The sequence below is a fragment of the Scleropages formosus genome, chromosome 1, assembly GCF_900964775.1.
Source record: "Scleropages formosus chromosome 1, fSclFor1.1, whole genome shotgun sequence".
In the NCBI taxonomy this organism is placed as follows: Eukaryota; Metazoa; Chordata; class Actinopteri; order Osteoglossiformes; family Osteoglossidae; genus Scleropages; species Scleropages formosus.
The window spans coordinates 1,800,500-1,827,633 of record NC_041806.1 but is presented as its reverse complement, the minus strand read 5'-3'; the positions used below and the strand labels follow the sequence as shown (position 1 = coordinate 1,827,633).

The 27,134-nt window shown below is 38.5% G+C and overlaps 2 protein-coding genes across 4 annotated transcripts; both read left to right on the top strand.

Moving 5' to 3' along the window:
* The first annotated feature begins 2,347 nt into the window (after positions 1–2,347).
* LOC108930206 (NLR family CARD domain-containing protein 3-like) lies at positions 2,348–11,090 on the top strand. 2 transcript variants are annotated; one of them, XM_018745330.1, is made up of 12 exons: positions 2,348–2,422; positions 3,520–3,635; positions 4,679–4,753; positions 4,844–4,918; positions 5,010–5,156; positions 5,325–5,374; positions 5,928–5,973; positions 7,120–8,884; positions 9,485–9,832; positions 9,927–10,094; positions 10,304–10,344; positions 10,774–11,090. In XM_018745330.1, exons 2-12 carry the CDS (start codon positions 3,533–3,535, stop codon positions 10,971–10,973), a joined length of 3,018 nt encoding a protein of 1,005 aa, XP_018600846.1. In that variant the 5' UTR covers positions 2,348–2,422; positions 3,520–3,532; the 3' UTR covers positions 10,974–11,090. The 2 variants fall into 2 exon arrangements, with proteins under 2 accessions (XP_018600846.1, XP_018600845.1); XM_018745329.1 differs by having other exon boundaries at positions 5,322–5,374.
* A 1,833-nt stretch (positions 11,091–12,923) lies between these two features.
* LOC108930211 (zinc finger protein 883-like) lies at positions 12,924–26,605 on the top strand. 2 transcript variants are annotated; one of them, XM_029252226.1, is made up of 6 exons: positions 12,924–12,970; positions 13,403–14,791; positions 19,328–19,976; positions 20,061–20,313; positions 24,563–24,931; positions 25,016–26,605. In XM_029252226.1, the coding sequence occupies exons 2-6, from the start codon at positions 13,499–13,501 to the stop codon at positions 25,935–25,937; spliced, it is 3,486 nt and encodes a 1,161-aa protein (XP_029108059.1). In that variant the 5' UTR covers positions 12,924–12,970; positions 13,403–13,498; the 3' UTR covers positions 25,938–26,605. The 2 variants fall into 2 exon arrangements, with proteins under 2 accessions (XP_029108059.1, XP_018600861.1); XM_018745345.1 differs by lacking the exons at positions 12,924–12,970; positions 13,403–14,791; positions 24,563–24,931; positions 25,016–26,605 and adding an exon at positions 17,391–17,444 and having other exon boundaries at positions 18,331–20,435.
* Positions 26,606–27,134: the final 529 nt, after the last annotated feature.

The window sequence follows — 27,134 nt, the reverse complement described above, 5'->3', positions numbered from 1 at the left end:
TTGTCAGAAAGACATACAGTTTTACAGAGTAGAACAGCTTTTAAAAGCAATAGCAACTTAAATGCAGTTTTAAGTTCATGTGAAAATTTTATATGCTGCCTCAGTGTCTAGCACAAACATGTTATTTCAGAATAATGAAGGCTACAAATATTGTCATTTCTGTAAGTTTTAAATTTAAGTGAAAATTAAACGACTTTTTAAAATTCTTAGAGGCACCTTTAACTCCTTTGTGAATGCTTGAATTGTCGGTGCTATTATGTTTACAGTTAATCCATTTACTTTTCCTTTCAAATCAAAATAAATATGAAGCTATAAAACAGGAACTGAAAATGAATGACTAATGATGAGGTTTCTGATTTTCTTTGAAAAACTTTACCTATTCTTGAATTTGCCTGCATATATACAGTGTATATGAATCACTACCTTTAAAAATCAATAATATAGACAAGTCATAACATCTTAAAAATAATAAACACGATCTTTGTCCCATTTAAGCAATCAACCTGTATATTAATTCATTTAGCTCATACTAAAGCAACCTTTTTACAACAGACTTAGTATACTACTTTACATACAATTATTTACCAATTTATACAGCTGGGTCCTACAGCAACAAGGTGTCTCTTGACTTCAGGTTGACAGCTATGCCATCTGATTAGACCCCACAGATTTAATATTGTATACAGTTTAATATCACTAGGCTTCCATCCATTTTCAATAACTACTTATACAGTTAGGGGGATTGTGACCTAAAAGTTTTCTGAAGTAGTGTACAGGGCAAGAAGAGGCAAACTGGAGACAAGTCACCTTTGGGTCCTGTAGGTACACACACTTTTACAGTGTCTCACCTCAACACCTTACATATATATGGTGGAAAGAAGCTAAGGAGGAGAATGTCAACACTTTACATAAACAGAGCTACAGCCATATTCTAGAGAGGTGAGGCACCATTGCTGTCTACTGAGTCACCATGCACAGTTATTCATTTAGCACACCCTTTTCTCTAAAGGAAATACAATGACACTTTTCTCCAAGGAAGCTTACAATTATTTACTTATTTATACCAGCTGGGTGATTTTTATTATAGTAATTTAGGGTACATACATTGCTCAATGTGGTAGAGCCAGAGGGGATCAAACCGTCAACCTTTGGATCCAAAAGCAGTAACTCCAACCATTATACGTATTAGCAGCTGTCCCTTACAGCGATGGACTTACAATGATAGATATACTGTACTACACTAAACTCTCTACAGTTGTTACCCATCTCAACACCAGAGCAATGCTAGACACACCCATTCACTGACTCTACAGACAATTTAGTCACCATTTCTTCTGAAATCTGTGGACTGTGGGAGGAAGCCCATATGAACATACAAAGCACATGCTAATTACATACAGATTGAATGGTGATCAAACCTTTGACTAATCACACAACCCAGGAACTGTAATGCATCTGCACTAATTATATAGTATATATACTGATACAGTCATTCAATTATGCAACTGTGGGATTTAAGAAAAGGTCAATTAACTTCAGCCTGCTTCTTACAGATTCTCTCCCAAGTTCTCAGGTTTTATCATTGACTTCTAGAAGAAACATCAGGAGACTGTTAACAACACAAAGATAGTAAGGGATGTGTGTCAGAAATTATTTGTTCTTTATGCATACTAATAACTGTTTATGCATGGTATTAATGCAAATAAACATTCCTTAACTTACAACATTCCTTTAAAAAAAATAAGCAAATGACACTAAGCAAAGACAGGCATACTTAATTCCCAAGCACATTCCACTGCTAATAGTATTTTATATAGATTCCAGTAGGACTAATACACACTGATCTTTGGACAAAATATTATTTGATCAGTTTAATCAGTAATGTTATTTTATTGAGTTTTAGCTCATTTTGTAGTGAAATTGCCTATCATTGAAGATGAGATGTTTGTCTGGGCCGCCATCTTAAGAAAGAAAGGGAAAAGAAAAAAAAAAGGGACGTCGCTCGCGCTCTCTTTTCCTCTTTCGCTGATTTCCTGCCAGACTAACTGCAAGGTCAACATATTTATCAATGTACTCGTTCATTTCCTACAATTATTTATGCTTTGTTTCTCTATTCTAGTCGATAATGTGCCGAGTCATTGACTACTGCGGGTTAACTGCTGGTCACGTGCACATTCATTGGGCCCCAGCCAAGAGAGTTTTGGCGCGAAGCGGTTTGCTTCATTTTTAACCTTCGCTCCTTCGTCCGCAACAGTAATCATTTTAGAATCGTATTTATTTTCTAATACTCGTGGGAAACTACATAACATGTTACTGTGCAATATTTTGCACATTCAATGCATCGCGGGATTTCGCTTTTGCGATAAAGAAGTGGAAGTAAAGCTCAGCTGCAAAGAAGCTTGCACTTGCAGGCGGAAGTCAGGTACAATAGACTATAGACAAATACAGTATGTTTATTCAAACATGTACAGTATATTCAGTATATTTTGAAACATGTGTCCGATGGATGGTTCACGGTGAGTCACTTTGTCATGTGGCTGGTGGTTGCAGAAACTGCACGGTAAATGATTTGCTGCGATGCGGTAATCGTTGCATAGTACTGAGTACTGATAGTACTGAGTAATTTCTTCATTTCATAGCGGCTCTCTTGTGTTGTGAAAGTCTGCAGAAATAGTACGAGCTAAAAGAATTAAGAAAGGCTCTGTTTTGTGGTTTATCATAAACCACATGATGATATGTGGTTTATCATAAACTTTATGACACTGACATAAAAATAGATCTGATTGGGAGCGACACGGTCTAAGTGAGAATCAGTGTGGCGGTATTTTTAACAATATTGAATAACGTTGAAATACAAAAGGGAAAAAACAAATTTTGTCGCTTCTGAAAATAAGTAATCAGACATTTTTTTTAAAAATGTGTTTTTTTTTTTTGGTCCTGGTTCATAATACCCGTATGTCGAAAAGGTCAAAGGATGAAATCCGTATTACAACAATCAATGGTATTTGGTGCTCAGAGAATCATATAAAGTAGTTCTTAAAATGTACATAGTTGGTTTGTTGAAAGGATTTTTAAAAATAATGTATGTAATGTAAATATAAATACAAATAGAATGATATAGCACTGTACATTGCTTTTTTGCTATCATTTAGCAAAAATATCAACATTTCCCAAGGAACTCAGGAGAAAACTTTCCTGTAATTTCTTTGCAGATTCTAGATCTTTTAAGGTGAAAAATAGTGGAACTTTCTTATTGAAAGAATAATAAACATACATTTAGTCATTTGTCTCTGTGTCTGTATGACTCACATCTTTAAAAACACAAACTTCCACATCATTTACTGCAAGATTTTTAAATCTAAACTTGCAGTTTATTTTTGTAATATACAAAATATAGGAAAACTGAAGAAGGTCATTCGAAACTTCTAGAATTTCTCGTTTCAGGTACTTCTGTGAAACACTTGGGGATCCCAGACACTGTTTGGAAATGGTTTCCTTTATTTTCTTTTAACGGTATAGGAAGATAAAAGCCATGGCCGTGAAGAGGCGGCGGTCCAGTACTAGCAACAGGATGGATGCTATCACTAAGCACATTCCACGCAAAGTAAAACGGGTGCCTAGAAATAAAGAAAACGGTAAGGAAAACCTTCACAGTTCTTGCAAGACATATGCAAATGTTACTTCTTAGAAGAATGTAAGTAAATTGTATAATGTTTTTATTACTGCCTTTCATCAATTGAGTATACCATATGAATATTTTCTTAATACTGTTGCACAATGCTGGTTTTCACTTAGTTTATTGCTAGGAATCTGTTTATTTCTTCACTACACACACACACACACACACACACACACACACACACATTTTCAGAACCGCTTGTCCCAGAGGGGGTCACTCTGTAATGCATTCAATACAGGCATTAATTGCAGAAAGATCTAAAAATCAAATTACAGATGCTCCTCTACTTATGATGGTTCGACTTATGATTTTTCAAAGTTACGATGGTACGATACTGAGACGCATTTGGTGGAATCCCTACTTCGAATTTTGAATTTCAGTCTGTTCCCGCACTTACAATATGTAGTACGATACTCTCTCCCGGTGCTGGGCGATGGCAGCGAGCCGCAGCATCCACTCAACCACGCTTGCAGCGATCACACCGAGTGTAAACTGATACTGTGCTGAAAGCATTTTTTTATGTTGTGTTTTCGCATCCCATCATGTCTACTAAATGCTCATATGTCTCCTGCTTAAATTTGCCCAGCTGTAGGCTATGGTAAGTATTCTGAGCATGTTTAAGATCGGCCAGGCCAGGCCAGGCTAGGCTATGATGTTCGATACATGTGGTACTGTATTCTTTTTCGACTTATGATTTTTCCACTTACAACAGGTTTATCATAACTTAACCCCATCATTAGCCGAGGAGCATCTGTAAAGCCCTGCTTAAGACATGACAGAAAGAGAGGAATTTCAAATCTTCATTGTCGTATTCCAGTCTATAGCCACAGTAATTCCATGATTAGTGTAATTTCCGTTGACAAACAAGGTTTTACTAGCTACGTTTCATTATAGCATTTGATTCTCTGCCTTAATGGTCTTTTTGGAAGATTGTTTCAAAATCTGTCATTTGTCACTGTTTTCCTTAATTTCTAAATGCACCTCCTGTTCTCTCTTCAGTTTCCCCAAGTCACACTAAAACATGTAGCAAAAATCATGAATCTCCTGTACAGAGGAAGAGACCCAGTGATTCCGGTGAGACTTTTATACATTTTTCGAAAAAAGAAATGCAGCATAACTCAAAGCAGACACTGGGAGATGACTTTTATATTTTTCTATATCCAGTCTCCCCAATCCCCACTAAAAAACATAGAGAAAACCAAGGATCTCCTGTGTTCAGGAAGAGATCCAGGGACTATGGTGAGACTTTTATGAATTTTTGGAAACGATGAAATGCAGCACAACTCAAAGCAGACGCTGGGACCTTATTTTTATACCTTTCTATTTCCAGTTGGACCCCATCATATCAGTAAGACACCTGAACAAAGGTCACCCCTACCTCTCAATGTCATTGCTAAGTCTGGGGCTAAGGCACTTGCACCCCTCTTCAACAGTTCTACAATCAGAGGTTCTGTGAACACAATCTTCAATTATTCTGGTAAGGAATAATCAACACGTCATACTAAGCAGTGTGAAATGTATTATGGTTTTTCTAGTTCTACAAACATCTACATGTTCTCAACTGAAGAACTGTATAAAAGATGACTGAAGAATCTTCAGTTACCCAAGGTAGTTGGTTTTGTTAAGAATTTTTTTGCTTCAGTAGACAGTAACAACAGCGGAACAGGAATTCAGACAGGGGAGCTTGGGAGACAGGTAAGATACATCCGATTTTCACTTTGTTCCATCTCTTTATTAATTCAGATACACTTTTTGTTCATTTGTAGTCTCTTGACTTGAATATGCTCACAATGGCAAAATGACCTTGTGGCACAAACATGTAGGACATGTTCGTCAGATGGGGATTTATCTTTATTTACATGTGTGGCACATCAGTGAAGGGGAAACTGTGCACAGGGTAGGAATGCTCTCTCGTGTTTATGCTGTTCTGTGCTCTTGGTGCGGGGCATCAAGACTTCGGGGTCTGGGGTTGTGTTTCCTCAGGCTCTCGGGTCCGGTGTCCGTCTGGAACTCCCGAGTCCGTCTCCCCTATTGTTTGGGAAGACGGGGTTAAATAGGGCCAATTATTACCGACAGGTGGGGTAAAATCACTACTCCTCACCATCCCCTCTCCGCTAGCCTAGGTGTGCCACAGACCCCCTTTTTCATTCTTTTTGAAATTTTTTGGTGAAGTGTCAAGCTGTCTAACTTCTTTTGTAGAGTATGTTATCACTTCTATGACTGAACAGCTCATTTCGCTATCTTATAGCCTCCAGATTCCCCAGCACAACACCAGAATGCTTGCAAAGAAGAAGGTATGAGAAATAAAAATACATCCATAAATGACAAACGGTTATTTTAAATATAGTGTGTGAGTGACACAGCGAGAATGTGTTCCACTGATGTATGTATCTAGCAGTGTAAGTCACGTTGGTGAATAAGGTGTGTGGGCTAGTAACACTACATAGTATGCATTGTAAGTCGCTTTGGTGAAAAGCGTCTTCTAAGTGAATAAATGTAAATTTAGTAGGTCATGGCAGCTTCTTCGTATTTGTTATATAAAACAGTTTCAGCCCCTGGGTTAGGCTGTACTGTACCTACTTTTTTGTGAATTCTGCTAGGCAGTGCTGTTTATTCTGAATTTCCTTTGATAGAAGCAACTTGGGCTGAACTGTGATTTGTGGTTATACAGTGTTCTCTTCACCTCTGTTTTTTGTAAAAAAACAGCAATAAGGAATTAGGCTTCAGTTATATGGCTTGGATTCCAAGCTGATGGAAGTCAGGCTAAATTTTTATCTTTAACATACTTTAATTAACATACTTTAACAATTTGTGTACTGTAGTAATACTTTTTAAAAATGGTATTTGTCATTTGTAAATGAAATGGAAGAACATGTATCATGTCATTATGACCATGCGTCCTGGCCAAGTTAAACTCTACTGACTGCAGGAGAAAATCAGCCATTTTTAGGAACTAATCTGAACAAAAATGGGCATCTCAAAATACTTTTTGCCAGGTAGTGGATATTTGTTTTTTGAAAATGCATTATGTTGGACTTGGCAAACTTATGCCAGTTTCTTCACTTAAGGGACTGCTCCGCCTCTATGTTAGACAAAAATGAAAAAATCTCTATGCACAGTGAAGGGCTCCCGCTTAGTTAATTTTTTGTGATGTGTGGGAATATCTCCACATGACAAATGACTCCATATTTCTCTACATCTCCTCTCATCACCTGTTTCTTTGCCTTTGTCACCAAATCTTCACCTAAAGCATGTGATGTCTTCTTTATTTAATGGACACATTTTCAAGAATGAATTTTGTCTGCTACCCTGGGGATAAGTGTAATGGAAATGATCATAAAGTGGCCAAGTACATGCAAGCATGAAAAAATACATTTTAGAGGAAAAGAAATTAATCTTTTTTTTCCACCCCTCTTCTTTTCTCATTTTATGGACTATAGACACAAAGCTTCAAGAAGCCCAAGAGAAGAATAAATCTAATCTGAAAAAAAAAAATGAAAGCATATTTGAGGGAATTGCAAGGCCAGGGAAATCAGTGTTACTCAAAAGTGTTTACACAAACCTCTGCTTCACAGAGGGTGACAGTGGAGGTGTCAATGATGAACATGAGGTGTGGCAGAACAAGGGAACATCCAGAAGAGAGGTGTCACAACATATGTGTGTTTGTATCGATGATATATTCAAACCACTACCAGGTCAAGAAAAATCCATTAGGACTGTACTAACAAAGGGTATTGCAGGAATTGGAAAAACGGTCTCTGTGCAGAAGTTTGTCCTTAACTGGGTAGAAGGCAAAGCAAATCAAGATGTAGTTTTTATATTTCAGTTTGCTTTTCAAGAGCTTAATGCAGTGTGCCAGAATGAACTAAGTCTAAAGAAACTTATTTATTCATTCTACCCAGAAACTAAGCACTTAAATGTTAAGGCTTACAAAGTTCTGTTTATCTTCGATGGCCTAGATGAGTATCGGTATCCTTTGAAATTCTTGAGCAAGAGGTGTGCTTCCATCACTGAAATAGCACCTTTGGATGTGTTGCTGTCAAATCTTATAGAGGGAAATCTGTTTCCTTCTGCTCTCCTTTGGATAACCTCTCGACCAGCAGCAGCCTGTCACATTCCTCCAAAATTTATTAACCAGGTGACAGAGATACGGGGGTTTAATGACCCTCAGAAAGAGGAGTACTTCAGGAAGAAATTTCCAGATCAGCACCTGGCGAGCAGAATTATCTCTCATGTTCAGTCATCAAGAAGCCTCCACATCATGTGTCACATCCCAATCTTCTCTTGGATTTCAGCTGCTGTTCTTGGGCAAATGTTGACTAAAGATGACCAAGAGATTCCCAGCACTCTAACACAAATATACTCTCAATTCCTGCTCATTCAGATCAACCTTATGAATAACAAGCATCAGAGTGACACCGAGAGGAACGTAACAAAGCTGCAAAGACGAGACAAAGAAATCCTTATGAAACTAGCTGAATTTGCTTTTAAGCAGCTGGAGAAGGGCAGTGTCATGTTTCATAAGGAGGACTTAAAGGCCTGTGGCTCTGGTAATGTTGCAGGCAGTTCAGTGTACTCTGTTTTGTGCACAGAAGTCATTGAAGAAGAAATTGCACTGATTCAGGAAAGGTTCGGCTGCTTTGTCCATCTGTCCATTCAAGAATTTCTTGCTGCTCTTTATACACTTCATTTATTCACATCTATAAAGATGAATTTGTTGAAAGAATTTTTCAAGAAGAACCCCAGAACTTTACATGGACTGCAGAAAGCTGCCATTAACAAAGCCCTTGAGCACAAGAACGGACAGTTTGATCTTTTTCTTCGCTTCCTTCTGGGCATGTCACTGGACATCAATCAAAGTCTCCTCAAAGACCTTCTGCCATGGACAGGAAGAACTTCAGAGAGCATTAAGAAAACAAAGCTGCACATCAACAACTTGTTGAAGAAGAAGGGTCTTTCTCCAGACAGAGGCATCAACCTCATACATTGTTTGGTTGAGCTGAATGACTGTTCCCTGCTGGCGGAAATCCAAAAGGGTGAAAGTACAGGTCCAAAAAAACAAATTCGTATTGCTCTGTGCTCAGCATTGGCCTATATGCTAATGTCAGATACAGTGTTGGATGAATTCGACCCAAAGAAATACAAAACATCACAAGAGGGTTTTAGGAGACTAATCCCAGTGATAAAGCACAGCAGAAGAGCACGGTAAGTGACAAAATGAAAAATGAATACAGCATGGCATATTCCAAGACCTGAAGCAGCAGCTTTTTGGTTTCCAGTGCTTTTGACAGCCATTGTCAAAATAATAATTCAGTCTTTAGCACAAAAAATTTCAATAATTTTAGCAGTTATTATTTATTCATTTATCTGATGCTTTTCTTCTAAGTGACTTCTAGTGTTAGGTTTGTATACGAAACTGAATTCACCCGCATTATTCAATCTTCCAACAAGTTGGAATATTTCCGACAAAAAATAATGTAATAATTCATTTCATTATCCAGTTGGTTTCCAGGACGAATCAGCTAACGGAATAAGTACATACAATGATTTACCCACTTATACAGCTGGGTAATTTATTCTGTGTGTTCAGGGTCAATCCCTTGCACAGAAGTACTGCAGCAGGAGGTGGGATTTGAACTCTGGTCTTAGTATTGCAAGGCAGTAACTCTAACCAGTCCAACACCCCCTGCTCCATTTACCTTAATTTAATGCTTTAGTTGTATTCCTGTTCAAGATCTTTGCAATGAAATCACCAACTAAGTTAATGACATTACTGGGTCATTGCTGTTTTCCCCTTTTTTGCAGGTTGGACCACTGTGGTCTCTCTGCTGACTGCTGTGAAACTGTGTCCTTCGCTCTCCAGTCGGCCAACTCACACTTGACAGAGCTGAATCTGAGCCACAATGACCTGGGGGATTTGGGTCTGGAGAAACTCTGCGTTGGACTGAAGAGTCCAAACTGTAAACTGGAGTCATTGGACCTCAGCTTCAATAAACTGAATGCATCAGGGATGAAGCTGCTCTCTGATGTATTGATTGGTCCACATTGTAAACTACAGAGTCTGGATCTCAGTAACAATGACCTGGAGGACTCAGGAGTAAATGTCCTCTGTCAGGCACTGTCAAACCATCAGTGCAAACTGAAGACCCTGAGGTACCTACTGATGAAATGCCATTCCTATAATCCGTGTTCTGCGTAAGCAGGTCCACAGAGAATGAAGACATATTAATTTGCTTTCTGTTCACAGACTGTCCAAGTGTCGAGTCACAGAGGGAGGTTGTACTTCTCTGGCTTCAGCTCTGCAGTTGAACCCATTATACTTGAACGAGCTGGATATATGCAACAACCACCCAGGGGACTCAGGAGTCAGGACCTTCATTGATGTACTAAGAAACAGTGATTTGGAGTACCTAAAGTAAGTGCAGTGAGTGTGTGCAACTGCAACTGAAATAATTGTAGAAGTAATTGAACAGGTAACTTTTTGAGCCTCTCAGACTTAAGAACATGCTATGATACTTTGCTTACACATATCCTACAACCCATAAAATACCGTTGCAAACATATCTTTGAAAAATAATCTGTGCTGCACTTCTCTTTTTTGTTTTTTTTTCTTTCATTTTGCAGAATTGGCTGTGTTGGAGACCATAAAATAGAACTGAATAAATGTAAGTTGTAGTGTATTATTTTTTTTACTACGGACTTCTGGTTTGATTTGTGGACTAAAAGTAACCCGGTGGCCTGTTGAATACTGTGGAACATGAGTTTGTGAACACTGTTCAGAGTGCAGGCTTATCAGCATAATGTTGCTTTACACTGTATGCACCATGCTGTATTTCAACAAGAAGGGTCAAAACCTCTCCAAAATTTAATACATCTGATACATGTATTCTTTAGTGGTCATACCTTAGTCTTATTTCATACTGCAAGTATTTTAGTGCTTTTGCCATTTTAGTCAAATTTAATGTAAACAATCTAATTAAATCTAACTGAAATTTACCAGTTAAGTACAATGACAGGTCTGATTAATGTTTTTTGTTCAGAAAGAAACCTGGTGGTGTTTGCTTTCTTCACTTTATTCAATTGTTTCTCTGCAGACACCAGGGAGCTCACAGTGGACCTGGACAGAGCCAACAAAAATCTGTATATCAATAAGAAGCACAGAAGACTGAGTAAAAGAAATGAAGAGTATAAAAACATAATGAATCAAAGAAAGAGAAAAACGGACTCATCTCCTGAACACAAAGAGAGTTTCCATCACCGTAACAAAGTGCTGTGCAAAGAGGGTGTTAATTGATGATTTAACACTAATTCCCTAAGTTCAGGTCCTGTAAAGTACGAGTGTGTCTGGATTGGACGGCTGGCACCCCATCCTTCTACAGCATTTCTTTGGGAAGAATTCCATAAAACTTTTTAGAGCATCTGATACTCATCGACTTACTGCTATCACTGTATCTTGTAAACACTGACTTTTTATTTAACATGAAAATGATCTACAGTTCTGTCCAGTTTAATTCACTGTATTCTGTGGTTAACTTTATATCTTGATTTTACATCTACAGTTTTTGTCAGTCTAATGTACATAAATTTGGGTTAAGATGTATGTATGCACAGGGGGGCATGGTGGTGCAGCAGATTTGACTGGGTCCCGCTCTCTGGTGGGTCTGGGGTTCAAGTCCTGATTGTGGTGCCTTGTGACAGACTGGCGTCCCATCCTGGGTGTGTCCCCTCCCCCTCCAGCCTTGCGCCCTGTGTTGCCGGGTTTGGCTACAGTTCGCCACGACCCTACTTGGGGCAGAGTGGTTTCAGACTGTGTGTATGTATACAGCCTTCTTAATGACAATATGGTATTTTTACATATCGTCAAGCAACACATACTGTATTATGACAAAATGAAACTTGAAAAACATAAATTGCATAAATTTAGTTTGAACTGTTGTCTTCATCAATTGTCTTCAGAAGTTTTGATGATATAGTTTTCCGACATTGTTTTGCAATTATATTTGAAGAGATGGATGTAGCATGTAAAACAGCATCATGACAACTTGAATCTGTGTATATTTTTTATATTTTTCTTTTTATTGCTCAGTGTTGTATTTTATTAATAAAAGGTAATCTGCATAATAAATTGTAATTTGTCTGAACATGTGTATTTTTGTATTAGTTTATGAATTCATGCATTATCAATGACCACTTATTCAGCATTGTGTACACCCTGGATGGGCCACCAGTACGAGGCAGTGTAGCATTGCACGTGGTATTAAATTAGGGTGGTAGGAAGGCTCTTCATATGGCCAGCAGGTGGCGCAGTGGTTACAACGATCATCCTGTGGAATTCTGACCTGCATAATCCAGCCATGAACCTGGATGCAGAGGTTTATAGTAGCACTGACTCATTCTGATTCTTGTACTCTACAAGTGATAGGAAAATGGGTGCAGCTGTAACAAAAAAACTCACTCGATAGAAGTCGGTATTTAATTTACCAAGTTCCAGCAGAAGAAGAAATGCACGGAGAGTCCAGGCTTCGGGAAACAGCAGTGAAGACGCAATGAAAGCAGAGTGCGGCTCCTCCTCCTGTAGGGACTGTACAAAACTAACTCGTTACACACGAATACAGACAGAGGAAGAGCTTCGTCGCCGGATCAAGGCCTTATGGATTATAATAGTTCTAAAAAGATGACGTTTCCAAGAACTCTGGAGAACGTAGCGCACATTCCCTGCTGTCCGTGTGCGCTGAAGGAGCAGTGACGGCGCGGCCGCCAGGTGGCGCTCCGACTAGCTGGAGTGAGGAGCACTTTTGTACTGTATTTAGCAGAGTGCAGAGGCGTGCAGCTTTATTGTCCGATTTTATTTCATTTGCCTCATCTGATGTTCTTTACCGCACTAGTTATGTTTTAGTGTGACCGACGAGTGTCTCCGTGTTCCGTGTGTATCATTATGTGCCCCGTTTTTCACTCCAACACCAGACACACCGGTCCGGACACCCAAATTCGTCTCTATTAGGTCTTTTCTCGTTGACTGGACACATTCCGCTCCAGCTCATTCAAACAGTATTGATTCAATAAAGCACAAAACAGTCGCTCAAAGCCTCCAGGACACATGCGAGTGTGCTTTCTCCTCGATTCCCGACTGTCACCGTTTCTGTTTCTCCGCTGTCGGAGAGAACCCAGTTTGCGCGGCGGAGGACCGGCCGCTGTGGGCCGCCAGGCGGCGCTCTCACTCGCTATGAGGAGCACTTTGCTACTTTCCACGGTAGTCCTGAGCTGGAGCTGAACGCGCTCTTCCTGGCGCAGGTAGGTTCGTCCGTCTTCAGTCGTCGCAGGATTTTATCTCATTGCTCTATTTTAAGGTCGCATTCATTGCTTTAATTTATATGTCGTAATGCGCTTCCAACTCCAACCCCGTCTGTATTTAAATGACTTTTAAATGCAGTGAAACATCAAACCATCGCCATGATGATGCTGGTGTTCAAACACAGTGACAGTGAGTGGGGCTGAATGTTTGAATGACTCTTATCTGTCCTCATTTTGAAATGACAACCAACAATTTCATTAAAAAAAACACACACACAGCCGTGTCTAAAGTGAACACGGTAAATGAAAGCAAAAAAATTTCAAATCTAACTTCATGTGTAAATGTGCAAAATGGAGGCAATTGCAGCGCTGTACCCCAGTTGTTGGTATGTGAGACAGTAACTCCTGTCATCTTCCTGGTGATTCTTCCAGTGTCTCAGTCCCAGAGGGGAGCAGACGGCACATGGGCACAAGAGGAATTCTGACAGAAAATATAGAGCACCGAGAGCAAGGAATCGAAGACTGGAGATGATCATGATGGCACAAGCAAGAGCTGAAGACCCTTCGCTGTCACTCCACAGCCTCCCGTGTGAATCAGACTGTTTTGGGGACACAGTGACCTCTTACTCTCAGGACATGTGCATAAAAAGTGAGCCTGTCGATGAGGACATTTCCCACCCTCAATATTGTACTGAGGTTCAAGGATTCACTTCTAAAGAGATGGGCTCAGGGCTGCATCTGGACATTAATCACATTAAAACAGAGATTGTCACGGTCAAAATAATGGAGGATGCTGCAGATCTACAGTCGAGCAGTACCACTGAGGTACTCTGCTTTCCTTCAAAGCACTTGAACTCTTGTACTTATCTGTTACCCAATCAGTACCAATCACAGACAAGTGAAATTAAAGTAGAACAGCATTCTCAGTTACTGGAACCTTCTTGTGCAGTGAGGGCAGTTAAAGAAGCTGCTCATTATGGCATTAAGGAAGAATATTCAGGTTTGCCGGTGTCTGTTGTTTGTCCTTTGTCCAGACAATGTAAGTCAGAGACAGAAGACATTAAGGTAGAGCAGCACTGTCAGTTAGAAGGGTCCTCCAGCACAGGGACATGCATTTTTTCTCAATGTAGTAACTTAAATTGCCATAAGTTTATAATTTCTTTAAGACAATATAAATGTAGTGAATGTGGAAGCAGTTTTTCCAATTTAGACGAGTTAAAAGAGCATGAGCTTTTTCACGTTGATGAAAAACGATATAAATGTAGTGAATGCGGAAAGGGTTTTTCCCAAGCGGGTGCTGTAAAACTCCACCAACGTACCCATTCTGGTGAGAAACCATATAAATGTAGTGAATGTGGAAAGAATTTCTCTCAGGCAGGTACGTTAAAACTCCACCAGCGTGTTCATTCTGGTGAGAAACCATATGAATGTAGCCAATGTGGTAAAAGTTTTTCCTATCAGAGTATCTTAAAACAGCACCAGCGTGTTCATTCTGGCGAGAAACCATATAAATGTAACGAATGTGGAAAAAGTTTTTCTCAAGCGGGTACTTTAAAATTTCACCAGCGTGTTCATTCTGGTGAGAAACCCTATGAATGTAGTGAATGTGGCCAAAGTTTTTCCAGAGGAGACACCTTAAAACTCCACCAGCGTGTTCATTCTGGTGAGAAACCCTATAACTGTAGTGTGTGTGGAAAGAGTTTTTCCTATGGAAGTACATTAAAACAGCATCAGCTTCTTCATTCTGGTGAGAAACCATATAAATGTGGTCACTGTGGTGAAGGGTTTATCAGAGGATATGAGTTAAAAAGGCACCAGTTTGTTAGGAACCATTTTAATGTAGTGAAAGTGGAAAGAGTTTTGCTCTGAACAAGTATTTGAAAATCAGTGAGAGAATACACTGTGGGAGCTAATGTACATTTCTAAAGTATCCACAGAAGAAAAATGTTAATTTATAATATAATTAAATATGGTTTATGAAGGAGACAAAATGATGCAGGTTTGAATTTAAAGTTGAATTATTGCTTCTTGTTTATACTTACATATTTTTGTCCTTGACCACCCTTTGGAATCCAGATATTGGGCTTGGGTCACTGTCCACTCTGACTCGGTGTTCTTCATGTGTTTAAACCAACTCTTAATTGACCACAACAGAAACTGATCAGTCATGATCATCTGGGACCATGAGACTCATGCTGATGTCCTGCATATGGAATCTACGGACTAATCTGTTTTTGAGACCATTACAGGGGATTTTGTCGGTCTGTTTTTTTGACTCAGGGAATTGTTTTCCTGGGATTAACAGAACTACACTGTTGTCAGGCATTAATGTGATGTTTCCTTTGACAATAACTGATAGTTCTGAGATTTATTTAGTGAAAAATGGTCCAAAGAAAATATTTTCCATCCCTAATGTTTCAAGTTGAATCTTCATCCAGGAGAATATTGGTAACTGAATATTACATGGCGTTCACAAATTATAAAATGTTACACTGTTTACCTGGATAGAAGGGGTTATTCTTAAAAATACCAAAAACTGGAGTTTTACCAGTGTTGCCAGTTGAAACGGATGACACACTTAAATTGAGGGGAATTCAGTTGCATAACCAAAGATTAGGACAGACTGAATTTATAGACCTGAAAGTTTACTGTAAGAGGATACCAAAGATTCAATCATTCAGTGTAAATAAAAACAAAAAAGGCTTGCAGCCTCATCCTGCAGAAAATATGTTTGACAGTATGCCATATGTGTACTAAATTTTGCCAAAGAGTATAAAACTTTAATTAGGCTAATAAAATAGTTCTTGAACTTTTTCAAAAAAGTAAACTCCATTGTACAATGTTAGATGCTTTTACTGCATCAAGAAAAATAACCATAGCAAGCTCCAATTTTCAAAAGTAAAATTTAAATATTTAAAATATTATGCACTGTATATTATTGGCACCAAACATGGTTTGAACAAACCAATTCTTTTCAGATTGAATGATTTTTGGGAGGAGACTCTCCAGTCTCTTTCCTCCCAAAGACAAGTTTTGGGTAAATTGGTCGTTCAAAATTGTGCATGTGTGCGTACACACATGCTTGTGTGTTTGTACCAGTTTCCATATTCTTTCCACTTTAAACTTTTTCGCCACATGATGTAGCATGGATACACAAACTGAAATGTAAGCAGAGAGATGCTGACCAAACATGTGTCCAGACTAACTGCCACGATGGCCACCTGGGATGTTGTGGCACTTCATCCATGAGCATAAAGGTGCCTTTGAAGGATAAAATAGGCTATTTTTTCGATATGGCGCTGCTACAACACCCTCGTGTTTTTCGTAATTGTACTTTTTTGTAAATAGAAAAGTAGTATTAAATATTCTTCATAAGCACATTTTCGTAAGCTGAGCGTTTGTATCTTGGGATAACTGCACCTTATAAAAGGTATTCATGACCCCTTGGGCATTTTCATTTGTTGTTTTTCACTGAAACACATGAACATAAAAACTGTAATATCAAAATGAAGACATTTCTATCAATTTGAATTAATTACAATTATGGAACACAAAGTAAATGAGTGCAAAAGTACTGACCCCTTTAAAGTCGATATTTAGTAGAGACAGCATTTACAGCTTTGAGTCTAAATCTGTATCAACTTTGCACATCTTGACACAAATTTTTGCTTGTTTCATTTTGCAAAACTACTCACGATCTGACAAGCTGGAAGAACCATTTGCACTGCAGTTTTCCTGTCCTCAGGTGGCTGAGGTCTACCGTTTCACTTAGCCACTCCAGCACATTGCCATTTTTGTGTTCTTTTCCCGGCAAGTTTTCCTCCATAATTTCCCTGTACTTTCTGCGTTCATTTTATCTTCAGTATAAACACGTTGTCTAACTCCTGCTACTAAACTAAGACCAGCCTGCTCGCGCTACCTCCGGCCCGCCAAAAACAGGTCTGCTCGCGCTGCCTCCGGCCCGCCAAAACTACGGCACGAGGAGTTGGGTCACTACAGGGCACAAAACGTTCAGTACCCAAATGGTGACCTACCACCCACCGAAAAAAAAGTAACAAAGAATTGAACAGCAAACCCCAAAGTAAAGTACTCGCGACTGGGTTACACAGCGTAAAAAATACCACTTGTTTTTGGTACTTTCATTTAATTCTAAAATTATTTTTATTATGCAGCAAACTTTTTTTTCATTCTTTACTAGTTTTCATTTATTTAAATCATACTTTTGCCCGGTAACATACAAAACACGGTCATTCGACTCACTCTTACTTTGGCTGATTTCAGAGAACGAATAACTGCGTTACATGAGCTATTTCATTCATGCCCTGTACTTTGGCACTGGAGGACCAATGAGTGCGACCCGCCAGGTGGCGCTATTAAGAAGTGTGAAGCGCAGGGTTTTTTAAAAGAAAAATAAATACTTTTTTTTAACTTCCGGTTGTTGCGCTATGAAGAGCTGAATCGCGTTGTGTTGCAGGTAAGATATGTTCATTATCTCAGGTATAAAAACCCAGAGTTTATATGTATATATATATATATATATATATATATATATATAATTATAATTTTTTTCCCTACTTCTACATATATAAAGCCGCAATAGTAAGTTATGTTAATATGATTGTCGAGTGCCGTAGCGGTTCGCAGCCGTGTTTTTTCGCACTGCAACACTGTGTGACTGACTCTGGACACCTGGAGCCCAAACTCGTCCTCAGGTCTTTTTTTTTTTTTTTTTTTTTTTTTTTTTTTTTTTCTCCACTATCTGGGAACATTTGCATAAAACATAAAGCTATATTACCCCCCTACAGTTTCAGTCAGTATTTTGAAATGAACGATTTTATAAAAAAAATTGTTTCCTAAACAAGCGAAAAATTGTTGTAGGTGAAGCAAAAATATATTTACTCTCCTCCAAAATTATTTCATAATTGTCATTATGTGTAATTAGGTGTTTTATGTAAACATACCTATTTCACCACTGAGATTACATGTTTGTCGTTGTTCAGGCTCATGAACACCAAATACACAAGTCATTAAAATCATATGAATTTGCTTTTGCTTCTGATTCTTCTTAGTAACTATGCCAGACTGTCACAGCTTCTGTTGCTGTAAGATGGTGATCTGGTAGATGTAACCCTGGATTGGATACTAGTCCCCTCCTTTCGATTAAAATATTAAATGGATAATTTGCTTTAGTCAACAAGGAAGCAGCTGTTCATCTACCTTTTAGTTTGTCATTCAACCCAAATCTTTCATGTTAGATTAAGGGAAACTCCCCTGAAATATTAGATGTGGGGTCACACATGGCTAACGGTATGGTAGATATTGGTTGTAATTCTTCATCTTTTTCTCCATTTGTACTTCAGTGTATATTAGTCCTGCAGCAGGGATGCACATGGGCAGAAGAGGAAGAAAACAGTAATAAGAGACAAACAGGATCACCCTGAACATCATAACAAAAGACAAGGAAGTTACAGAACCATGGCAGAACCTGATCCTGAACACCCTTCACTGTCACTCCACAGACTCCCATCTGAATCAGATTGTTTTGGGAACACAGTGACCTCTTACTGTGATGGGTCAGCAGTCATGGACATATACATAAAAACTGAGCCTGTCGATGAGGACATTTCCCACCCTGAATATTGTACTGAGAAACAGGGCTTCAGTGCTGAAGACATGGGCTCAGGGCTATGTCTGGATACTAACAAGAATAATATAAAGGCTGAATTGGTCAATGTAAAAGAGAAAAATGTAGATCTGCAGCTCTGCAGTACAACTGAGATGCTCTGCCATCCAACAGAGCATCCATCTACTTGTCTTTTATCCAAAGAATATATGCCAGAGACATGTGACATTAAAGTAGAGCAGCATTCTCAGTTACAGAAACCTTCTTTTACGGGGAAGGAAGTTAATAGAGCTGCTCATTATGGCATAAAGGAAGAATATGCAGAATTTGAAGTGCATGATTTAAGCCATATTTCTTGTTCTTTATACAAACTATATAAATTAGGGATGGGTGAAGTGAAGGTGGAGCAGCCTTCTCACTTCCAGGAACCTTCTTATATAGAGAATGAAATTAGTCAAGAGGTTCATTATGGTATAAAGGAGGAGAATACAAATTTACAGGTGAATAGATTAAGCATTTTTTCTTGTACTTCCTCCAAAAAATCGGAATCAGAGGAAGGTGAATTAAATGTGAAGCTGCATTCTCAGATAGAAGGCTCTTGCAATACAGAGACAATTGGTATTTCTCTTCCAAGTAACTTAAAACAACAATTGCATCTTAATTCTCTTAAACAATATAATTGTAGTGACTGTGGAAGTATTTTTTCCTGCTTTGATGAGTTAAAACAGCACCAGCTTGTTCATTCTGGTGAGAAACCACATAAATGTACTGATTGTGGAAAAGCTTTTTCCCATCCAAGTCGCTTAAAAATCCATAATCTTGTTCATTCTGGTGAGAAACCACATAAATGTGAAAAATGTGGAAAGAGTTTTTCTCAGGCAAGTCACCTTAAGGATCACCAACTTATTCATTCTGGTGAAAAACCATATAAATGTATCGAATGTGGAAAGATGTTTTCCCATGGAAGTACCTTAAAACAGCACCAGTTTGTTCATTCTGAGGCAAAGCCATTTAAATGTCAGTGTGGTAAGAGCTTTTCCAGAGCAGATTACTTTAAACAGCACCAGCATCTTCACTCTGGTGAGAAACCTTTCAAATGTAGCCAGTGTGAAAAAAGTTTTTCCTATAGAAGTACCTTAAAACAGCACCAGCTTGTTCATTCTGGTGAGAAAACATATAGATGTGGTCAGTGTGGAAAAACCTTTCCTCATCGAGGTGCTTTAACACAACACCAGCTTGTTCATTCTGGTGAGAAACCATATTATTGTAATGAATGTGGGAAGACTTTTTCACATCCAAGTGACTTAAAACTTCACCAGCGTATTCATTCTGGTGAGAAACCATATAAATGTGGTCAGTGTGGGAAAAGTTTTTCCAGAGAAGGTCACTTAAAAAAGCATCAGGTTGTTCATTCTGGAGAAAAACCGTATAAATGTAGCCAATGTGGGAAATGTTTTTCCAGAGGAGATCATTTAAAACAGCATCAAGTTGTTCATTCTGGTGACAGACCATATGTATGTAGCCAATGTGGAAAAAGTTTTTCCCAAGGAAGCACCTTGAAAGAGCACCAGCGTGTTCATTCTGGTGAGAAACCATATATATGTATTCAATGTGGGAAAAGTTTTTCTCATCGAAGTACCTTGAAACAACATCAGGTTGTTCATTCTGGTGAGAAACCACATAAATGTAGTCAATGTGGGAAAAGTTTTGCTCTGGCAAGGTATTTGAAAAATCACAAGCGAGCACACTGAAGGATTGAATGTATTTGAAAATCATTAAGAGAAACAAACTAATAAACCCAGGTTGGTTAAATGCATCTGCAATTAAATGTGGAAGTATAATTTTGGCATACCCAGATTCTTTCATATGACCCTTTTTTTTTTTTTTTTTAAATAAAAAAAAAAAAAAAAAAAAAAAGGATGCAAAGTTAGGCATACATATATCACTTCCCTGCATAAAAAGTGCAAAATTTTTCAATAATTCTGGTTATCTAATTGTAGCTGGTCAACACCTCCCTGCAGAACTATATTAGCTCAGCAGTATTTGCAGGTTTTGAGCAAGCACAGCTCTTCTCCAGGGGTTGCCACAATATCTTGATTGATTTAGCTTAGCACTATTCCAGAGCTTTTTGGTTTTTTTAGCCATTGTTATGTTGACTTATTTGTATCGTTCCTATTTTTGCTGTGCTTCAACTCGCAGACTGATGGCCTGACATTCTACTTCAGGCTTTTCTGACACAAAGAATTCATGGTTCCATTAATGATTGCAAGGCACCCAGATCTTGTTGCACTGAGACATGCCTGGACATCATGCTGCCATCACTATGCATAACTGTTGATAGGTTTTTATGCTGAAATTCTGTTCTTACTTTTCACCAGACATAATGGTGCCCATGTCATCCAAAAGGTTTACTTTTGATTCATCAGTCTACAGAACATTTTTCCTAAAGTCTTGAGAGACCTTTTGGTGAACTACAGACAAGCTTTCATGTCCTTCCTATTGAGCAGTGCTTTGCCACTTTCTCACATTTCTGATTTTTGTACATTGTCATGAACATTGACTTGACCTGAGGCAACAGAGGTCTGCATGTCCTTGGATTTGTTCTGGGGCTCTTTTTGAGTTCATTTTTGATGTTCTTCCTTGTTCATACGATGAATTTTGACAAGCTAGCAATTTCTTGGTACGTCTAAACATTCTCCATTTGATTATGGCTCTCACTCTAGTTCAATTGAGTTTCGGAGCCATGGAACTGGCTTTATAGTCCTGTCCAGATTGTTGGCTTTAGTTAATTTTATTCAGAGGCCTTCAGAATTTTTTTTTTTTTTTTTTAAATGGAAGTTATATGACATGCTTCCTCAAATCTCTGCTCCGCCATCTTGAGTTTTGTTGGTAAGGGTTTAAATACTTGAAAATTATATTAGATGGTGCTGGCCTAAACCAGGCCTAATTCTATTCTAACAGCAGACCCTAATTACCCTGTTAATTAGGTTCATTATAGTTAGAGCGCAATGACTTTTTCAAAATACCTATGATTACACATTTCATTGCCCCCCACACCAAGGAAATTATGTAGAAACAAGTTGGAATGGAGGCAAATCTTTTTTTTTTTTTTTTTTTTAAATAGTACTACAATGATTGTGATGCCATTATGACAGTAAAATTCCTGCCTTTACCATTGTATACTGGAATATTGAAAAGAGCACAACTGTCTCAGATATGACCAGAATTCGTTGCATCACTGTGAGAAAATCAAACAAGCACAGGTCTTCAGGGAACTGCCATATTGTCGAGCCTGCTGAAGGAAAGTGGTGATCGTTAAGTCAGTCCTCCTCACCTCTCTTCCAGAGTCAAGGTGTCACAAGGAGAAGTTTCTAGCAGACCATTTCTCTTAAGTTGTGCGTGCATATATGTGTTCCCTGTGTATTCGTCATTGCTTTCTGCGTAACAATCGCAGAGCCTCGTTGGTTCCAGTGCCATAGATGTCACCTGCTTGACTCTGAACAAACTGATTTATCAACACTAAACTTTGATTTGTCTTACTGCTCAGAGAAACGTTCAGCCTTCATGGCATTAACACGTTGCTCATCTGGGTTACACATGATACAATTTGGCGGAGCACAACAATGCATGATTTTCCACCCAACCCCCACGCCAAGGTAGAGAGCACATTCCACTTCAAGTAACATCACTCCTTTTAAATGTAGTCAAGGAACAAAAATAAGGACCCCCCCCCCCAAAATCACACAAGTCTGTGCTTGTAAATTAAAGTGAACATAACTCGATACTGCTATTTGGCAGACGATTTTCTCCAAACAAGCGATATACAGAACAACACTTCAATATCACATCAGTCACCAGATGTGCTGTGATAAAACTGCTGGTATTCACAGTAAATTCAAGAACAGAGTAAAAGAGCGGCAATAAAATAACGTGCATGCGGGCGGAGGACCGACGGCAGTGAGTCGCCAGGTGGCGCTGTGAGCAGCTGCGGGCACCATTTTCGCGCTTTCCGTCGTTGCGCTGCGCTGCGCTGCGCTGCGCTTGAGCAGAACTGCGCCGTGTTTTCTGAAGGTGTGACGGGTTCGTTTTCGCTCTCGGTGCGTCCAAACATCTCGCTCTCTATTTTTCTGCTGTGTTGCGTGTTTATCTTTGTATTCGTATTCATGTTCTTTCCTTTGTACGAAGAACTGAACGGTTCGACAGTTTTTTTTTTTTTTTTTTTTTTTTTTTTTTTTTTTTTTTTTTGGTGTGTTTTTATTTATTTATTTATTTAAATTCCACTCTGTCAAGTCTTATTATTATTACCGAATGCTGATTTGAAAATGAATGATTTCACTTTAACTCTAACTTATTGCACCAAACGTTGATTGAAGTGTTTAGACTAAAACGAAATCCGAGAAAATAAAATAAATTATGCGCTGCTGATAATACGTGAAATAATAACTTCATAATTACAGGCTGAGCTGGGTAATTTTTACCTGAGTAATTCAGGACAGGGCTTGCGTGGGAGTGGGGATTGATTGGAACCAGCGTTTTTCCATTGCATTTGTGTGAGTGAGAGCGCGACAAAGAAAGTTATCATCCTGTTCAGTCATTTGTTTATATTGATTCATTTCATGTATCTTTATGCTTATGTTTTTTCCCTAAGGTTGAATCAATCAATGCATATACATGCATGTGTATTTGCAAACATTTAAATGTACTTGAAGGGCTATGAATGAGCTGAAATGGGTGCAGGTAGAAAATAGCTGTACAGTATTAGAGTACTTACTGTTATGCTATGATAACTAATGTCGACTGTTTAATCAGATTACGTGATGTTTTAGTGTTAAAGGATGTCAGTTTTTCTTCTGAGGATTTAAAAGCATTTTTCTTTAATATGAAGCTGATTAAAGCTTTAGTTCTTGAGAATTAAATGTACAAATGGTTTTCCAGGAATGTATTACTTTCTGCATTTCAGACATAATTGTCTACAGTAATAAATTTCAGCATTTTTCTTTTAATGATTTGAGTTTCTGTGTCACACGTGTTTGGGGTCACATTTGACAAAGTATATGAAAGATATTAATTGCAGTTCCTCTCCCTTGACCATTTTTACAGTTTATATTATCCTGGAGCAGACGAGTTTGCGCATGAGCAGAAGAGGAAGTGAACACTGAGAGGAGAAAACCAAGATCTTCCTGAGCAGAGTATCCAAGCACAGGGAGAGAGCACTGCAGGATCATTATGGCAGAAGCAAGACCAAAACATGTTTCCCTGTCACTCCACAGCGATTCATCTGAATCTGACTGTTTTGGGAGCACAATGAGCCCTTACTCAGAGGGCTCAGCACTCATGGATATTTGTATAAAAACTGAACCGGATGATCATGAGATTTCCCACCCTGCATATTGTGCTGAGTTACAGGACTTCAATGCTGAAGAGCTGGACAGAGAGCTGCACCTGGATGCTGACCACATTAAAACCGAGATGGTAATGGTCAAAATAAAGGAGGACAATGCAGATCTACAGCTGTGCAGTACCTCTGAGGTACTCTGCCATCCCTCCGAGCATATAAACTCTTGCCTGTTATCCAGGCACCAGTCAGACACAGGTGAAATTGAGGAATTTTGTCATTCTCCATTAGAGGGAACGTCTTGTACACAGATACAAATTAATCAAGCTGCTTATTATAACATAAAGGAAGAGTGTACAGATTTGCAAGTCCAAGAAACAAGCACTTCTCCTTTGTCTGATCAGTGTAAATTGGAGACAGAAGAATTTGTGGAGCTGCATTCCCCATTAGAAGGCTCATCCAGTACAGGGAAATTTATTTTTCAGTCTAGTAAGTTAAAACAGCACAATTTTATTAATGTGGAATGTGGAAAGAGTTTTTCCAGAAGAGATATCTTAAAAGACCACCAGCGTGTTCATTCCTGGGATAAACCATGTAAGTGTAGTCACTGTGGAAAAAGTTTTTCACATGAAAGTACCTTGAAACTTCACCAGCTTGTTCATTCTGGTGAAAAACCACATAAATGTAGTGAATGTGGAAAATGTTTTTCTCAAGCAGGTCACTTAAAAGACCACCAGCTTATTCATTCTGGTGAGAAACCATATAAATGTACCAAGTGTGGAAAATGTTTTTCTAGAGGAAGTCATTTAAAACGGCACCAGCTTGTTCATTCTGGTGAGAAACCATATAAATGTATTGAATGTGGAAAATGTTTTTCTCAAGCAGGCACCTTAAATCTTCACAAGCTTGTGCATTCTGGTGAGAAACCATATAAGTGCAGTCTGTGTGGAAAAAGTTTTTCCAGAGGAGGTCAGCTGAAACAGCACCAGCTTCTGCATTCTGGTGAGAATTCATATCTGTTCAGTCAGTCTGAACAAAGTTTTTCTGAAGAAGGTGCCATTAGTCTCCACCAGCTTGAGCAGGCTATTGAGAAACCATATAAATGTAGCGAGTGTGGAAAATGTTTTTCTAGAGGTGGGCAATTGAAACAGCACCAGCTTGTTCATTCTGGTGAGAAACCGTATACATGTAGTCAATGTGGAAAAAGTTTTTCTCGTGGAGGTCACTTAAAAGACCATCAGCTTATTCATTCTGGTAAGAAACCTTATAAATGTAGTCAGTGTGGAAAGAGTTTTTCTCATCCGAGTACCTTAAAAAAGCATCAGCGTGTTCATTCTGGTGAGAAACCATATAAATGTAGTCAGTGTGGAAAGAGTTTTTCTCAAACAGGTACTTTAAATCTCCACCAGCGTGTTCATTCTGGTGAGAAACCATATAAATGTGGTGTGTGTGGAAAAAGTTTTTCGTATGGAGGTCACTTGAAACAGCACCAGCTTGTTCATTCTGGTGAGAAACCATATAAATGCAATGAATGTGGAAGGAGCTTTTCCAGAGGAGGCAATTTAAGACAGCACCAGTTTGTTCATTCTGTTGAGAAACCATATAAATGTAGCCAGTGTGAAAAAAGTTTTTCTTGTGGAAGTCACTTAAAAAAGCACCAGCTTGTTCATTCTGGTGAGAAACCATTTAGCTGTTTCCAGTGTGGAAAAAGTTTTTCCAGAGGAGGTCACTTAAAACAACATCAGCGAGTTCATTCTGGTGAGAAACCTTACATATGTCATGAATGTGGAGAATGTTTTTCACGTGGAGGTCATTTAAAACAGCACAAGCTCATTCATTCTGGTGAGAAACCGTATAAATGTAGCGAATGTGGAAAAAGTTTTTTCCAGGCAAGTACCTTGAAACAGCACCAGCGTGTTCATTCTGGTGAGAAACCCTATAACTGTAGTCACTGTGGAAAGAGTTTTGCTCTTAGGAAGTATCTGAAAAACCATGAAAGAACACACTAAAGGATTTCATGTAATTCTAAAGCATAAAAAGCAGCAAGTCATCAACAAACTCAAACTGAAGAAATAAAGCATAATTTAATAACAGATTCACAAAGGAAACTAAAAAGTTGAATTCAAAGGACTTTGTAGTGCTTGTGAGAAAGGTTGTTCTGCAGTCTGAATTCACACAGTAGTCTAATAGATTACTTCTTGGATCCCCGATATTGCGCTTTGATCATTGTTGAGTTTTTTTTTTTTTTCTTTCTGTCAACACTTGTTTTCTCACTTCAAAATGACCACAGTAGCCAATGTTCAGACATGGTAATTTGAACCCAGAGACATGCTTATTTTTGCATACAAAATGTAAAGACTAATCTCATTACAGATTGTTTTCCCAGATATTTTTCCACAGACTTAACAGAACTACACTATCAGCCTTTAATGAGTCATTGTCTTGATGGAATAATTGTAACATTTGAACATATTTTTTACATCCCTGGTGTTTCGGCTAGTTGTAGTTTCATAGGACAGAGTATCGGTAACCAAATCTTGTGTATAAAATATTATTACTCCTGCCCAGTATAAGAAGGGTTATTTTTGACAGGGTTGGTTCAAGCGAACATAGACTTGTAAGGTTATGTACTTGAAAACAGCTGCAAAAGACTGAAATAAAGTGTTAATTTGTGATCTATGCAGTGTGGGTTTTTCATGTGAGATGTTGAACTGTCAAAAAACATCTTGATCAAACAGGCCTATTAAACTGAACTCACTGAAAGTGAAATTAGGATGACATTTTAGGATTTGGGTAAAGGGACATATATCTACTTTATATCTCACTTGAAGGGCATCAAAGATTATTAAACCTGCTCTTGGAAAAGTCAATCAAGTGAAGAAGGAGCTAAGGGTAAGGGAGGGATGGCAGCAGGTCCCATGAGCTGTACCGGCTCTATTTTAAATGAAGAATTCCTATCATGGACAAAAAAATTGAATGATTAGCACGTAAAGCTGAATGATGCCAAGACTGCGCTACAGAATGTCAATACTGAGAAACAAACCTTTGACCAAAATCTGTATTATAGAAAGAAGACATCTTAACTGCATGCATACAAGACTTTGAAAAAAGGTTAGCTGAGGTTGAAACAAGGGTCTCGGATATCAAGGACATTGCTTAATTAAATGCTGCCCAGAAATAAGAAGTTCCCTGTTTCCACAGGATGA

Excerpts from the sequence above, each read along its gene's own strand:
- LOC108930206 (XM_018745329.1), top strand. The coding sequence starts at position 3,533 with ATGGCCGTGAAGAGGCGGCGGTCCAGTACTAGCAACAGGATGGATGCT. Across the intron at positions 4,754-4,843 it reads GAAGAGACCCAGTGATTCCG|TCTCCCCAATCCCCACTAAA; the intron begins GTGAGACTTTTA and ends TTCTATATCCAG. Across the intron at positions 8,885-9,484 it reads AAGCACAGCAGAAGAGCACG|GTTGGACCACTGTGGTCTCT; the intron begins GTAAGTGACAAA and ends CCTTTTTTGCAG.
- LOC108930211 (XM_029252226.1), top strand. The coding sequence starts at position 13,499 with ATGATCATGATGGCACAAGCAAGAGCTGAAGACCCTTCGCTGTCACTC. Across the intron at positions 19,977-20,060 it reads GAAAAGTTTTTCCAGAGAAG|ATCATTTAAAACAGCATCAA; the intron begins GTCACTTAAAAA and ends TTTCCAGAGGAG. Across the intron at positions 24,932-25,015 it reads CACCAGCTTCTGCATTCTGG|TGAGAAACCATATAAATGTA; the intron begins TGAGAATTCATA and ends TGAGCAGGCTAT.